At 44.7% G+C, this 13682-nt stretch overlaps 1 protein-coding gene across 1 annotated transcript in view; it reads right to left on the bottom strand.

Moving 5' to 3' along the window:
• Positions 1-4102: 4102 nt before the first annotated feature.
• SULT4A1 (sulfotransferase family 4A member 1) overlaps positions 4103-13682 on the bottom strand; it is a 46192-nt gene continuing 36612 nt past the window's right edge. The window contains exons 5-7 of the mRNA XM_003770818.3: positions 11335-11429; positions 9419-9557; positions 4103-6048 (exon numbers count right to left, since the gene is read on the bottom strand). Of these exons, the coding sequence (XP_003770866.1) occupies positions 5936-6048; positions 9419-9557; positions 11335-11429 (347 nt within the window). The 3' untranslated portion in view covers positions 4103-5935. The remainder of the gene's footprint in view (positions 6049-9418; positions 9558-11334; positions 11430-13682) is intronic.

Here is a 13682-nt window from a genome sequence, read left to right as displayed (position 1 = left end):
GGCTCTTAGATGACTCAAAACCTCTCTTACATTTTAAATAGAATGGGAGCGTTTCCACCGCTGTCCGGCAGCTTTGAGAGATTGATGAGATAATTAATGATCACTGTAGGATTGTAGCTCCAGCGCAGAGGGGGCCTTGGAGGTCGCTCCCTTTAACTCTTCTTCGGCAAGGAAAGGAAGCCAAGGGCGGGAGGGGAACGGACCCCGGGCGCGCGGCTCCACACTCGGCGCTCCCTTTAGTGCCCAGTGCAAGCGCACAGACCCCGCATAGGAAGCACTCTGTAGCGCCCAAGGGCTGTCCTTTTTGGCTGTTGTAGTTAAGCGCATGCTCAGATGTTTGGGGGTCCGTTAGTAGGTTTTTCCTGGTTGTTCCTCACAAGCCCCTTCATTTCTATTGCGGAAGACCCTCAGGTGGGCGGGGGAGCTGACCAGCCCCGAGGAAGGGGCTCCCCACACTGGAAGTTCCCACACCCTCCCTTCAGCTTCATGCCGAGGCCGGAGGGCCATGGTCAGCCTCAGGGCGGCCCTTTGCCTTTTCCCTCACAACTGGCTGGTGGGAGGCAGCGAAGACTTCTCCCCGTGTTCCTGGAGAAGAAACTGCGGCCCGCGGAAGGGAGAGCCTTGGGGGGGATCCTTTGCCCCCTGTGGGGAGGGGTCCCTTGCCGCCTCGCGACCAGAGCCGAGGCGGGACTCCCCTTCTCCGCATCCTCAGTCGTCTTCGCACCTCACAGGCTGAAGGCGGGGCTTCTGGAGCCCGCGCTCCAACGTCAGCCAATCCGAGCTCGCCAGCCGCGTCAGGGGGCCAATCAGAGCGCACCGCGATGGCGGGAGGGCTGTCTGGCTCGGAGGCTCTGGTATAAACCTCGTGAGCCTGGAGCCTGGGGCCTCTCGGCCGAGGGAAGGAACAGGTGGGTGAGCCCTCGAAGAAAAGAGAGAGGGGGGCGGGGCCTTCCTGAGCGGGGTGAAAGTAAGGGGCGGGGCCTCTGGGAGGGAAACGAGGGGGCCTCGGAGAGAGGCAGGGCCTCAGAGAGTGTGGGAGTGAGGGGCGGAGCCACACAGACTAGAGGAGAGAAGCGCGAATTGAGGGGTGTGGTCTAATATGGGAGAGGGGCGTGGCCTTCGTGAGGGGGTGAAAGTAAGGGGCGGGGCCGCACAGAGGCTAGAGAAGCACGAATTGAGGGGTGTGGTCTAATATGGGAGAGGGGCGGGGCCTTCGTGAGGGGGTGAAAGTAAGGGGCGGGGCCTCAGAAACAGTGGGAGCGAGGGGCGGAGCCACACAGAGGCTAGAGAAGCACGAATTGAGGGGCGTGGTCTAATATGGGAGAGGGCGGGGCCTCGTGCTGTTTGGTACCCATTTCCTTTCCTGGGGATTTCCCGCCTGGGGCATCCCAGAGTTTGCCTTTGCTGTAGCCCATCGGAAGCTGGTCTGTGCACAGATCCTGGCTTGGAAGCAGCCCCAGCTCCCCCAGGACATTTCCTGTCTGGGTGCTACTCTGCATCTGGACACGTTTCCCCATCTGGGAATAGACCATTCTCATCCCCTAGTCTTTCTTGCACGATGTCTTTCACCATCCTCTGGCACAACTTTGTATGGAAGTGACCGAGTACGTCACAAGATACCTTGATTTGATTGGAAGGATGTTATCCCCTCCTCATCCTCTACCACAGATGATGCTCTGTAACCTGTGATTATTTTCATGCATTTTTGCAAATGCTTCTTGTGAGTCAAATTCATGTGAGTGATTATAGCTCTTATTTAAAAGTCTCTGTAGTGTTCCAAGGAGTGATGCAATCAGCATCATACCATCCACCAGGAGGAGAATCTGGAGCACCTCCCCATCTATGAGAAATCCCTCTCTGCCCTCACCCAGTTCTGGATCAGCTTCAGGATGGTGGCAAACAATTGTGGTGAGCCTACATTTTCCTGTTATGCCTCCTTGAATACCAAGCAGGGGTCCTCAAACTTTTTTACTAGGGGGCCATTCACTGTCCCTCAGACTGTTGGAGGGCCGGACTAAAGTAAAAACAGAAACTTTGTTTTGTGGGCCTTTAAATAAAGAAACTTCATAGCCCTGGGGGAGGGGGATAATCGTCCTCAGCTGCTGCATCTGGCCCGCAGGCCATTGTTTGAGGACCCCTGCGACAGGATCATTGAACAAGGTTGTTTCTTGCTTTATCTGTTCATTAATCTTGTATAATTTTGACCTGTACCTTGGTTGGTAGAAATTTTGGCTACTAGGGCTTCTTGCTTGCAGAAATGTATTTATTACCTTCCAATAGACTTGTCAAGAATATTCTTCATTCATAGATAGAATGAGATTAAAAAAAAAAAAAAAAAGGAAGCTTAGTGGAAGCTTAATGGTTTCTCAAAGGCACTTCCCAGAACTTCAGGATTATTTGCGTTTTTCTTATTTGTAGTAATTTGGAGATGTCTTTTCATAAGTTTGCAATTTCTCATTCGAAAACTGTTTGTTCATTACCTTTGAGCATTAATCTTTTAGTCCTTGGACTTGTATATTTGTGTTAGCTTCCTGTATATCAGATCCTTTTGAAAGATTTTTTCCCCAGTTGACTTTTCCCTTCTTATCCCAATTGTTTAATTTTATTTACATAAAAGCTTTTCAATTTCAGGTAAGATAAAATGAATTTTTTCCTATCTTTTATGATCACTTCTGAATTCACTTCTTCTTGGATTATAGATATGAAAATATCCGATCTGGTGCTTTTCTAATTTTGTTATGATCTGACCTTTAATATTCAAGCCGCATTTGCATTTTGAGCCTATTGTGTGATATGGTATCAAATGTTGGTCATACTTAATATCTACTCGAATGCTTTCTATTTTCCCCAACAGTTTTTGTCAAATAAGTTCTTCCTAAGGAATTCATGTTCTTGGATTTATTAAACATTGTCCTAGTAAGTTCACTTCTCTCTAGAGTCTCCTTATCTCGCATGTTCCACTGATCTACTTTTCTAATTATTAACTAGCACTAGATATTATTTTGTAGTGTTTATACTTATTACTTTAGAATATATTTTATTATTTCTCTCTAATTATTCTATTACTTCTCTATAATTTGAAGTTTATTACTTTATTTTTCTTTATAATTTGAAGTCTGCTTTCTATAATTACTCTATTATTTTTCTATAATTTGAAGTCTAAATGACAACAAGGTTTTACAGGAGACTTCCTGTCTTTTTTCTTGAGATCAAGCAAGCATTTTTAAATGCCTTTTGTGTACCAGGTACTTTGCTTAACTCTGGAGAAACAAAGATCAAAAAAGAAACAAGTCCTATTTTGGTGGAGGCATTTGTTTGAAGTCAAGCAGACTTGGATTCAGAGCCCTTCTCTGCCACTTACTAGCTGTATGACTCTGGGCAAGTCCCATTTTTTCTGACCCTCAGTTTCTTATGAATAAAATGAAAAATCTGTACTCAATAGCTTCTAAATTTACCTCACATGGTACATTATCACATCAAGGTATTCCTTCAACTGGGGAAACAATATGTACACACCAATTGACTGAAGAGACCATAAGCTCCTCTGGAGAATATATGGGAAGGGATTAGGACTCTGGCAGCTCAACAGACATCCAAGAATTGTTAATAGAATTCAGGAGATATTAGGAAATTTTCCAATTAGGAAATGGAAATGTAGCCAATATGTAAGTTTTAGGTAACTCATTGACTGGGAACTCTACTTTCGCAAAGGAATTTGACTTCAATGTGACCATGAGGAAAACTGGTGCTGAGAGGGGTTTTGCCTTGATTAAAATGGTTGGGGTAGAGGTAGGGATAAGGGGATGCTCATATGTGATGATCCCTGCAGTGATCTGCACTGGTGAACAGGGTTGGTAGCATTGATTTGCCAATGGAAAAGGATGAACCTTTATTAAATAACACAGGTTCTAGACAGAAAACCTTGTCTCAAAGTTCCTTCAACCCTTGCTTTCAAGTCCTATCTGTGACCCTCACCAGCAGGGTGATATCAGGTCAAGTCCCGATCAGCTTCTTCCCTTGACTAAAATCCTTGGACTGTCTCTACAATCCTTTGAGAATAAGAAAACCCAAGAGCATCATAAACCATGATGATGGCGGCATCTGAAAGGACCCCAGGCACGGAACATGTCTTTATTAGAGAAGCAAGCGAGCAAGCACAGAAATAACACGCAGTGCTTAAGGTCAATACAATACGAAAAATAGAAAAATAGAAATGAAATTTCATGGAAAGCAGCCTCACACACAGCTAGGCAAGAGAAGGTGCTGGGCCACACTATCGGCCACCTGCTCTCCAAACAGCATTTTCTTTTTCTTTTATTTAAAAAGGAATAAAAGTATAAATCCAGTGTCTACACCTGTGTTTCAAATAAAGCAGCACAGAATCGAGCCCTTTGGGGGGTGGTATCTACCTTCTAGTGCTAGAACTTGGGTAAGTACTGCATTTCAGCAGCTGGTTCATTTTAGAAGAGACAAGCATTGTCATAGCTCCCATGGAAAGTGATTCAGAACCAGAAGGCAGCCGCCCACATCCCTGCCTACCTCCCTTCTCACTCTCCTGTCCCCCATGCTTTTCTCTGATGCTCTTGAGAGTCTCTTTCCTTACCCCTCTGGGTTCTCTGTGCTTCAGGTCTCATGGGAAGGCAATAACGATATCCCCTTTCCCTTCAGATACCATGAGGTTCAGGGCTCATGTAAACAGGAGCAAGTACTGGTCTGAGTGAAATATATAGTGTCAAGCTTGCAAAATGTTTCTCCTGCAGCCAAGGACTCAAGTACAGAGAGAACAACATAAACAGTATGGAAAAAGGAAGAATATTTTTATCAGTCTCATATTCGGCAGTCGACTTGCCAGTTTCAGTTGACTGCTGTCTTAGGGGACAAAAAAGGCAGGTATGGAGTAAAACAATTTCCAGTTGCAGTTTATGGCTAATGTTTTCTGCCACTGTAATGTCATCTTCCATTTGAATACTTCAAATTGTGTTACATGCCCGTGTGTTGGACTCCTTTTGCCATAACTCTCTCACCAAAGTTCTCCTAACAATCTCCACAAGCCTCTAAGTACAACCCCCCCCCCCCAAAAAAAAAAACATGCAGAAAGCCCTCCCTCATCCAGAAAATGATTTGAGTGATATGAGCTAGCCTTGGAGTACAAGCACAGTTCACCACCAATCTGCTTACTGTCTGATTGGTAACATCATTCTTAAAGAATTAACTGACCCTCTAGTTGTTTTTTTTTTTAAGTAACACTGTACTTCCATAAGATCAAGGAACCTATGGGAAGCCAGGACATGCTTATATTTCAGAAGAGACACCAAAGACCGAGCCCTAAAAAAATCAAAGAAGTAAAAGCTCTCTTCTAGCCTCTTGCCCCATCCCTACCCTCCGTCTTGGAGCCATTACTCATCTAAGAACCAGCTAATTGTGCCCTTTATGATAAAACTACAAAAATAAATAGAACAGTTAACCCCTGAGATCATTCTAGAATTCCATTTGGGCTAGTCACCGATTCCCCTCTGAAATGAACTTTTTTGGTTTACTTTGTTTATTCAGAGTCTTGGTGAAAAGCTCTATAAAATACAATAAATAATCAGGATGGGGCTTAAAGTATACATTCTAATTGCATATATGTTACATACTTTGTACTTATATATAATACAGTCCATCACAGCTGCATGTTTTTGTAACGGCTTATGTTCATACGAGTAGATAAGGGACTTCAAACACTACAAATTAGAGGGCTGTTTGGGACTGAAGGTAATTATGTGGCCTACAGGTACTTAGCAGTTGGCTTTTTCCAGTTGTTTTACACAGAGCTACCAATGTTTGTCCAGCAAGTCATAAGGGAACGCATCAAGGGCTTCTAGCTAGTCGTACAGGACACGGGTGCTGCGAGCATGCAAAGTTTTTTGTATTTTGAGTTTTCTCTTTATCTCTTTTATAAATAAAAGTCAAAGACAAGATCGCACTTTCCCATCTTCTGTTTGTATACCAGATCAAACTTCTCATTCATGGATACAGTGAAGATGTCCTTCCATAGCCCAACTCTTCCTGAAATGAAAAGTAGACAAGGTATCATTTGATTTTGACATGCCTGCTGCATTAATTTCTAAACGATAGGGGCTCCGGGAGGCTTGGAAAATGAAAACACTAGGCTCCAGACTCCACTTTAGAACATGGCTGACCAGGGATAGAGTCAGCAGATAATTTGTAGGCAACTCTGCTTCATTGGCTGGATTGTCACTGACTGAGGTTGTTGGGAAATATGACTTGACTCTAAACATATCTGAGTACATCAGTGCTTGTGAGGACTGGTGGGGACCTTCTCCAAGGTTATCCAGCCCAACCCAGAACTAAACAGGAACAAGTCATCATCCAGACTCCTTTGAAGACCACAGATGAGGAGGAACTCACTCCTCACAGTGTCTGGCATAGAGCAGTCACTTAATAAATGCTTGTTTATTCATAGATTCATTGGTTACCTCCTGAGACAGTCTGTCCAACTCTTGAATGGGTTTGCTCTTTGGAACCATGTAACTACTGCCTCATTCATGGCAGCCCTTTCATTGAGGACAGGGACCATTTCTTATTAAATCTTCTCTTCACTAGGGTAATATTATAGGATCCCAGAAGTAGAGAGGGAAGGGAATGTAGACTAGTCCAGCCCCCTAATTTTATTGAGAAGGACCCTGAGGCCCAGAAGGGGCAGTGAGCTTCCCAAAGTGACCCAAGTAATCAGTGGCAGAGCCACATGCTGTGACTATAAGCTCAGCACTTTCCACTGTCCCATGCTCCACATGTCCAAATGTTCCAGATGGGATGGACCCCACAAAATAAATCACTTTATAGACATAACATTCTCAAGGCAGGACTCAAATGTCTAGCACACATGTCCCAACAGGCAACTGTTGCTTTGATAGGGGCACAATACAGTGCTGGATTGGCCAAAGTCACATAAGAGAATTAGAATGAATGTCTCTGTTTTGCAACGTTGCTGGCAACTACCAGGTAACAAAGGACCCCACCTCCAATGTGTACTATCTGTACAACCATGGATATCTGTATAACCATAGACAAGTCTGATTAATTACTTTGCGTCTCGGTTTCAACCCTTATGAAATGAGGATTCATAGGGCAATGTAGGGAATGAGCTGCCCTTTAATAGGAAGCATGTGACATACTAAAAACATGGGAACCTCCTCAGCCTGCTTTGACTGGGCTGGTTTTCAGAATAGATCTCACCCTTCCTACTTTGCTCACAGCTAAAGAAAATTTTTCATAATGGACAGGAAATCTAATAAAATTGCTTGATCCCATCTTTCTTCAGGTAACAATGAGAAAGGAAGGAAAGGACCACACAAAGGCTTGGTCTAGTCAACAGAAGATAATAAAAGACAGCAGTTATCTGAATCCTTGGTTGTGCAAATGACCAAATCTGACCATGGAGGTGATTTTTCTCACTGTAAACTTCAGTGTGACTGTCTACACTAATTTATATATTTACTCTGGACTCTAGTTAATAAAAGGTATTCCTATACCTTACCATTCAACTCCTAATAGTGTAGGTAATAGTTAAATTGATCTTTTTTTAACTATTCAACTTGGCTTTTTGCGAAAGACAGTATTTGAGGGGTTGCTTCATGCCTGATCTGATATCATCGATTATTGTGTCCAAATCCAGGGAGAAGCAATGGTCCTACTGTGTTCTGCTCTGGTCAGACTTCATTGGAAATACTGGGTTTAACTCTGTGTGCCACATTTTAGGAAGGATGCTGGGACAGAACATGGAGAAGAAAGTCACCAAGGTGGGGTGATAACAGAAAATCACATTACATGTTGATGGATGGAGGGAAATGAAAAAGGAAAAACTTAAGAGGGATTTATGCCTGCAGGTTTTGAGTATTTGAAGGGTTAACACAAAGCAGAAAGAAAGATTTTGCTTTGCTTGGTCTCTGGGGGTAGCACCAGGAACCATGGTGGGAGCTAAAGCTGAGAACATTTTTGCTTAGCCCAAATCAATATTCCCTAACCATCAGAGCTTCCCCAAATGGAGAGGACTGCATGGGGTAATGAGAAAAATAGGGATAGGGAGCCAGGAGAAAGCTGGTTTTGAATTCCATCTCTGATGCACAGTGACTGAATGACAATGAACAAATCTAATTAATCCTTTATGCTTCTGCTTCCTCGTCTGTAAAAAGGTGATAAGACTAAGTATGTAAGCAGCTCTACAAGTCATAAAGCCCTCTAGAAATGTCGATTGTTACCATTGAACATCGCCAGCCCCTGGCACTGCGCCTGGCACCCACGGGCACTGGTTGGTTGGTTCATTGCTTTTTCAGGTATAGGTTGCATTGGCACTCAGTATGAATGTTGTAGAAAGGAGTCATGATAGGATAGGAGTAGACCGAAGGCCTCCGAGATCCAAGGCTGAGATTCTGTGATTCATATATTTGGAGGCAGAAGTCTGAATGTAGCTATTTGTTGGCTTGTGAAAAATCTAAGGTAAGTGATCACAGGATTTGAAGCTGAAAGGGATTGAAAAGATTCACTTCAATTCACCTGGCAATTATCACATGCCTCCTATAGGCCAGGTCCATGCTTGGTCCGTGGGGTCCAAAAATTAGGAAACAGTCTATGCTCTCAAGAAGGAAAATCACATGTACACAAATAAGTTAATACCATTTATATATGGAATAAATGGCATTTTTGTGGGTAAGAGAGTAAGTACAACTAGGTGGAGTCAAGAAAGGCCTGGACAAAGGGGTATCCTCAGCCGACCTTGGAAAGAGGTTAGGAATTCTAAGGCGGCAGTAGGGAGGAAGCGTGTTCCAGGCACGAGGCAGGGCCTCGGCAAAAGCCCAGTGGAATGGAAAGGTGCTGAGGTGGGAGGTGGAGTGTGCGAGTGAAAGCGGAAGGAAGGCCGGTGTGGCCTTCTGTCCCTGTGACCAGAAAGGGGTTTGGGGCAAGACGCTGAGAGGGGTCTGATGGCAAACGGAGGACTTGAGTCCTGATCCTGGAGGCAACGAGACACTATTGATGCTTCCTAAGAAGCAGACAGGACCTGGGCTGTGGGAAAATCACTGCCATATGAGTGGAGGAGGGGTTGGAAGGGGAGAGACTCAAGGTGAGAAAAGTCATTAATGACTACTGCAGGATCTAGCCTGAGGCAGGTGGGCCACAGAATAGTCTTTAATTCCCTCTGTCAGTGTGCCCTCCCTCACAGGCTCCCCACACCACCCGCTTGGCGGTAGCACTGCACACGTTGTCATTATCCGAGCTTCCGTCTGACCCTATGATGGCAGGCCCTCTTGTACTGGCCTGGGTGCCTCACAGAGGGCTCTGCCCACATGAAGGGTGGGATCAGCGGGGCCGAGTGGTGGGAAATGGGGCCAGAAGGTGCGATGGGGAGGAGAGAGCTTACCGCGCCCAACAGGAAGTGCCTCCGCATTGCAGCACTGGTCAATGAGCTGGTGGCAATGCTCCACCATGGACTCCAGCTGGGCCTTGTCGTAAGACACCCCCAGGAATCTCACCAGCTGCTCCACCATCGTCGCCAGGTCCTGGGAGAGACATACAGGAAGCATGAGGAGCGATGCATAGGCTGGGCAGCACAGGGGTCCCTCCTCCCCTCTCCCCTCACTCTGGGGAGGGCCAAGCCCCATACAGGACCAAGGAGGATGAAGGGCAGAGTTGCACCAGGCTGAGAGAACAGAGAGGTAGGGCTGGGGACCAGCCCCATCCCACATGGCAGCAATCAGCGGGCAGCCCTAGAGCCCAGGATATGTGAGGGCGACATGTTCTAAATCACCAAAGAAAGGAGAGACATCATAAATTGATGGGTCTTGGCAGCTTATCCACTCACAATCATGGCATCTGGAACAGAAGAGACTTGAGAAACCTAGTTCAACCCTCTTTTTACAGCTGGGGAAACTGAGGCCTCAAAAGGGGAACGCGCCAGCTCAGGGTCCCATGGGTTCACAGAGAAGGGCGGGACCACAGCGTGGTCTTCTCTCTCTCAGTTCCCTTCTCTTGCCAGTCTGAAATACTAACCCCCTTGAGTGTCCTAAATGCCTTTCTTTTCACTTGGAGTCAGCAAGTCTCTTGTGAGCTGCTCCAAGTGACCAGCTGCATGCTGGATGCTGTGCCGGATGCAAACAAAACCCCAGCCTTGAGGGGCTCAGACTCAGAACTTGCTCATCTTGAGCAACATTTGGAATGTAGATTGAAAACAATCCTGCTCTGTCATCATCGAATCTAAGTTTGAACACCAGCTCTGGCATGTAAATAGCTGTGTGACTGTGATCAAGTCACTCCCTTCTCTGGTCCTAAGATGTTTCCTTTCAAAAATGAATCATAAAATTGGAAGCCAGGAAAATCCTTTAAAATTAACTCTTTCATCCGGCGTCCCATCCCCAATTATACACCCTAAGCCCAGAGAGGAAGGTGACTGATCAAAAAGAGTCCCAAGTACAAGTAGTGAAGCCAGGATTCCAGCTCCTGCTCACTTCCAGAAAAGGTCAAAAGGAAAACCAGAGCCTGAGGTCTTGACCCATCCACAGAAATACTGAAAGTAAAGAAACCAAGAACAGGCTGCCTGATCCACAGATCCAGCGCCGTACTACCCAGCTGCCCAACCTGCAGTGGGCGGAACCAACCCAACTTGCCATTCTTCAGCAGTAAATACATGTACTTTGGGGTGAGTGGGCATGTGCCCATGGGAGCTGAGAACACGTACTAAGGGAGGAGAATATTTGTGTAGATGTATGTGAAAGAGTTAATACTGTGTGAAAGTACGTGTGCTAGTTGGTGTGCGAGAGACAAGGAAGATTTATACCCACAGGGATAGATGAAGAAGGACTAGGATGGGGACCAGGAGGCCCAGCTGTGCCAGTTACCAGTAAGTCACATGGCCTTCTCAGGCCTTAGTTACATACAATAAGAGTATTAAGCTGGATGAGTCCTATGGATCCTTTGCTTCTGACATGATAATCTTGAAACTTTTTCACACCAACAAGACTGAATTATTCTCATAATTTAATATACATACATATTATGTGCATACCCATCCAATAGCATGTTTTGTGTGTATGCTGAGGAATATGAGTTGGCTTGATTCTTCATACTTTGAAAATCTTTACACATCCTTTTCCTGGAGGTGTCCCTTACCTCTGAAAATAACCCTGGCCATGGGGATCCAATCCGATTTTAGAGCAAACCCATGAAAAAGCATGAGGATTCACACTGGGGGGAAGAAAGGATATGATGGGAATGCTGCCTGAAGGGCACAGTCAATGCTTTTGAGACCCCAAGCCACTAGTGCTTCCTGACCCCACTCACCCGGTGCATGTCTTCATACTTGAGGAAAAGCACATTTGAATCCATATGATGGTCCCAGAATTCCTGGACATGCTCAAACCATGAACCGTATCCTACTGCAAAAAAACAACAGGGAACAGTCTTGTCCACAGCAGGCCCGAGGCAGAGGAAACCTCTGTCCCACTGCCATGTTCCTCCAAATATGGAGCAAAGCAATCTCAGAAACCAGGTAACATCTGAAAAAGGTTTCTCTAGCAGGTAGGCAGCTGTCCTGCCTGTGCTTGAAGATAACCCATTCCACTTTGGGAAACCTTTAATTAGCCTTGAGATAGATAGGGCTGAGAACAGTCTCTGAGGTCAAAGAGCACAAATCCAAGTATGACTGTGATGCTGAATCCAAGCCCTCTTCAGCTACAGCTCGAGCCATTTCTGCAGACCCCTACCTCATCCCATTGTCTCCTCTTCCTGTCCAACTGAAATGTTTCTAGTTCTTTCAGTGATTTTTCTACTGGCCAGTCTGAATGGCCAGTCTGCCAATGCTCTTCTGTCTTAACACTTTTCATTAAAGGAACCTGAGTGTGATGTAGTAGGAAGTAACAGAGGACCCGAGTTCAAATTCCGGTTCTGCTCCTTCTGACCTTGGACACGTCATTTGATTTCTCAGGGCCTCAACTTGTCTGTCTTTCAGAGTGCTGGGATAAGAGGATTGATGAGGTTCTTCTAGATCTGACTTTGTTCTTAGGTCATTTCTAACTCTGACATTCAATGCTCTCAGGTCTGATAGCCCATTGGACTCCTTTCCCCCATCTCAAACGTCTTTCCAACCTTTCCCCTAGCCCATATCCTCATTGCTCTTCCCTGGCAGCATTCCATCTTTTCAGTCTATCGTGATCTCCTTCCCTCTCTCCCTCCCACTTAACAGTACTGACTTGTCCTACATTCCTTTCTTTCAGTGGTTTCCTCTCAGTCAGAGAACAAGGAGAAATCTGATCAATTTGTTGGGAAGGACTAATGGGTATGAACCTCTCCCAAGTAACACATGTGCATTTTCATAATAGGCCTTCAGTTCCTTAGTCTCCCCTTTCCTTCCCCCCAAAAACCCCAACAACAAAAACAAAGTGAAAATTTTAAGCACTATGACCAACAGGTCATAGAGAGATATAATTGGATAGGAAGGTCTTTCATTGATCCTGAAATCAAACCACATTCTTATAACTTATTTAATACCTATTCAGGGCCAGCTCTGACCAAGACTAATCCTTTATCTCCCTGAAGCACCAAGTTCCATCACAAGTCTCCTCTGAAGAAGGATGAGAAGAAAGACATAATTTCAGAGACTGCAAGCTTAATATGAGTCAACAGGGTGATACAGTCTCCAACAAAAGCTACTAGCATCTGAAGCGAGGACTCACTTCCAGGAATAAGGAGGCACTTGGCAGCTTATCCTGTGTTTTGGTCAGTCCAGTGTCTGGAGCATTGTGTTCAGTTCTGAGGGGTATATTGGCCTACAACCAAGAACAGCTGACCCAGAAAAACAGAGAGTGATCCAGGGAGGAGGGGAAAGGAAATGGATGTTTAATGAAATAGAGACCTTCTAAGTATTCCTGATGAAAAGACCAGAACTGTGTAGAAAATCTGAAATGCAAACATAGGACTCAAGAGAAGCATAAAAAGAAAAACATGAGTGAGAAATCATAAGGGACTAATGTTCATTCTTATGTGTGGAGATAATGTAACCTCATAGAATGTTATTATCATCAGTCTTAGCAGGAGTCTAATTAGAAGGCCTGGATGTGATTCTATTATGTTTGAATGATCTGAAAAGAACAATGGAAGGGTGGGGAAGAGGAATATACAGGGAGAGAAGGGGAGTAAAGAAAAATGGGAAAATTATCTTATATAAATGGAGTATGCAAAAAAAGTGTTAATACAAAGAAGGGGTCAGTGCAAGAAGAGGGCAATTCTTGAACCTCACTCTAATCTGAACTGATTAAAGGAGGGAAGAATACACATACATCCACAGTTGGGTATAGAAATTCATCATTTCTAAAAAGAAGGTTAAAGAAAGGAAAAAATAGGGAATAAGAGCAAGGGCAATTGTCAGAAGTAAAACCAAGTCTCAAGAGGAGGAAGGAGAAAAAAGAGGAGGAAAAGTATAATAGAATAAGATGGATGGAAAAATACAGTTAGCATTCATAATTGGCAATGTGAATGGTATAGCCTCATTCACAAAATGGAAACAGATAATAGAATGAATTGGACTTCAGAATTCAAGAATAGATTACTTATAGATTCACATAGTTAAAATAAGGGGCTGGAGCAGAATCTATTATGCTTCAGCTAAAATAAAATAACAAGAAGATAGTATT

The sequence above is a fragment of the Sarcophilus harrisii genome, chromosome 5 (genome assembly GCF_902635505.1).
Source record: "Sarcophilus harrisii chromosome 5, mSarHar1.11, whole genome shotgun sequence".
Classification (NCBI taxonomy): domain Eukaryota; kingdom Metazoa; phylum Chordata; class Mammalia; order Dasyuromorphia; family Dasyuridae; genus Sarcophilus; species Sarcophilus harrisii.
The sequence above is the reverse complement of the archived record's forward strand: the minus strand, read 5'-3'. Positions and strand labels throughout refer to the sequence as shown.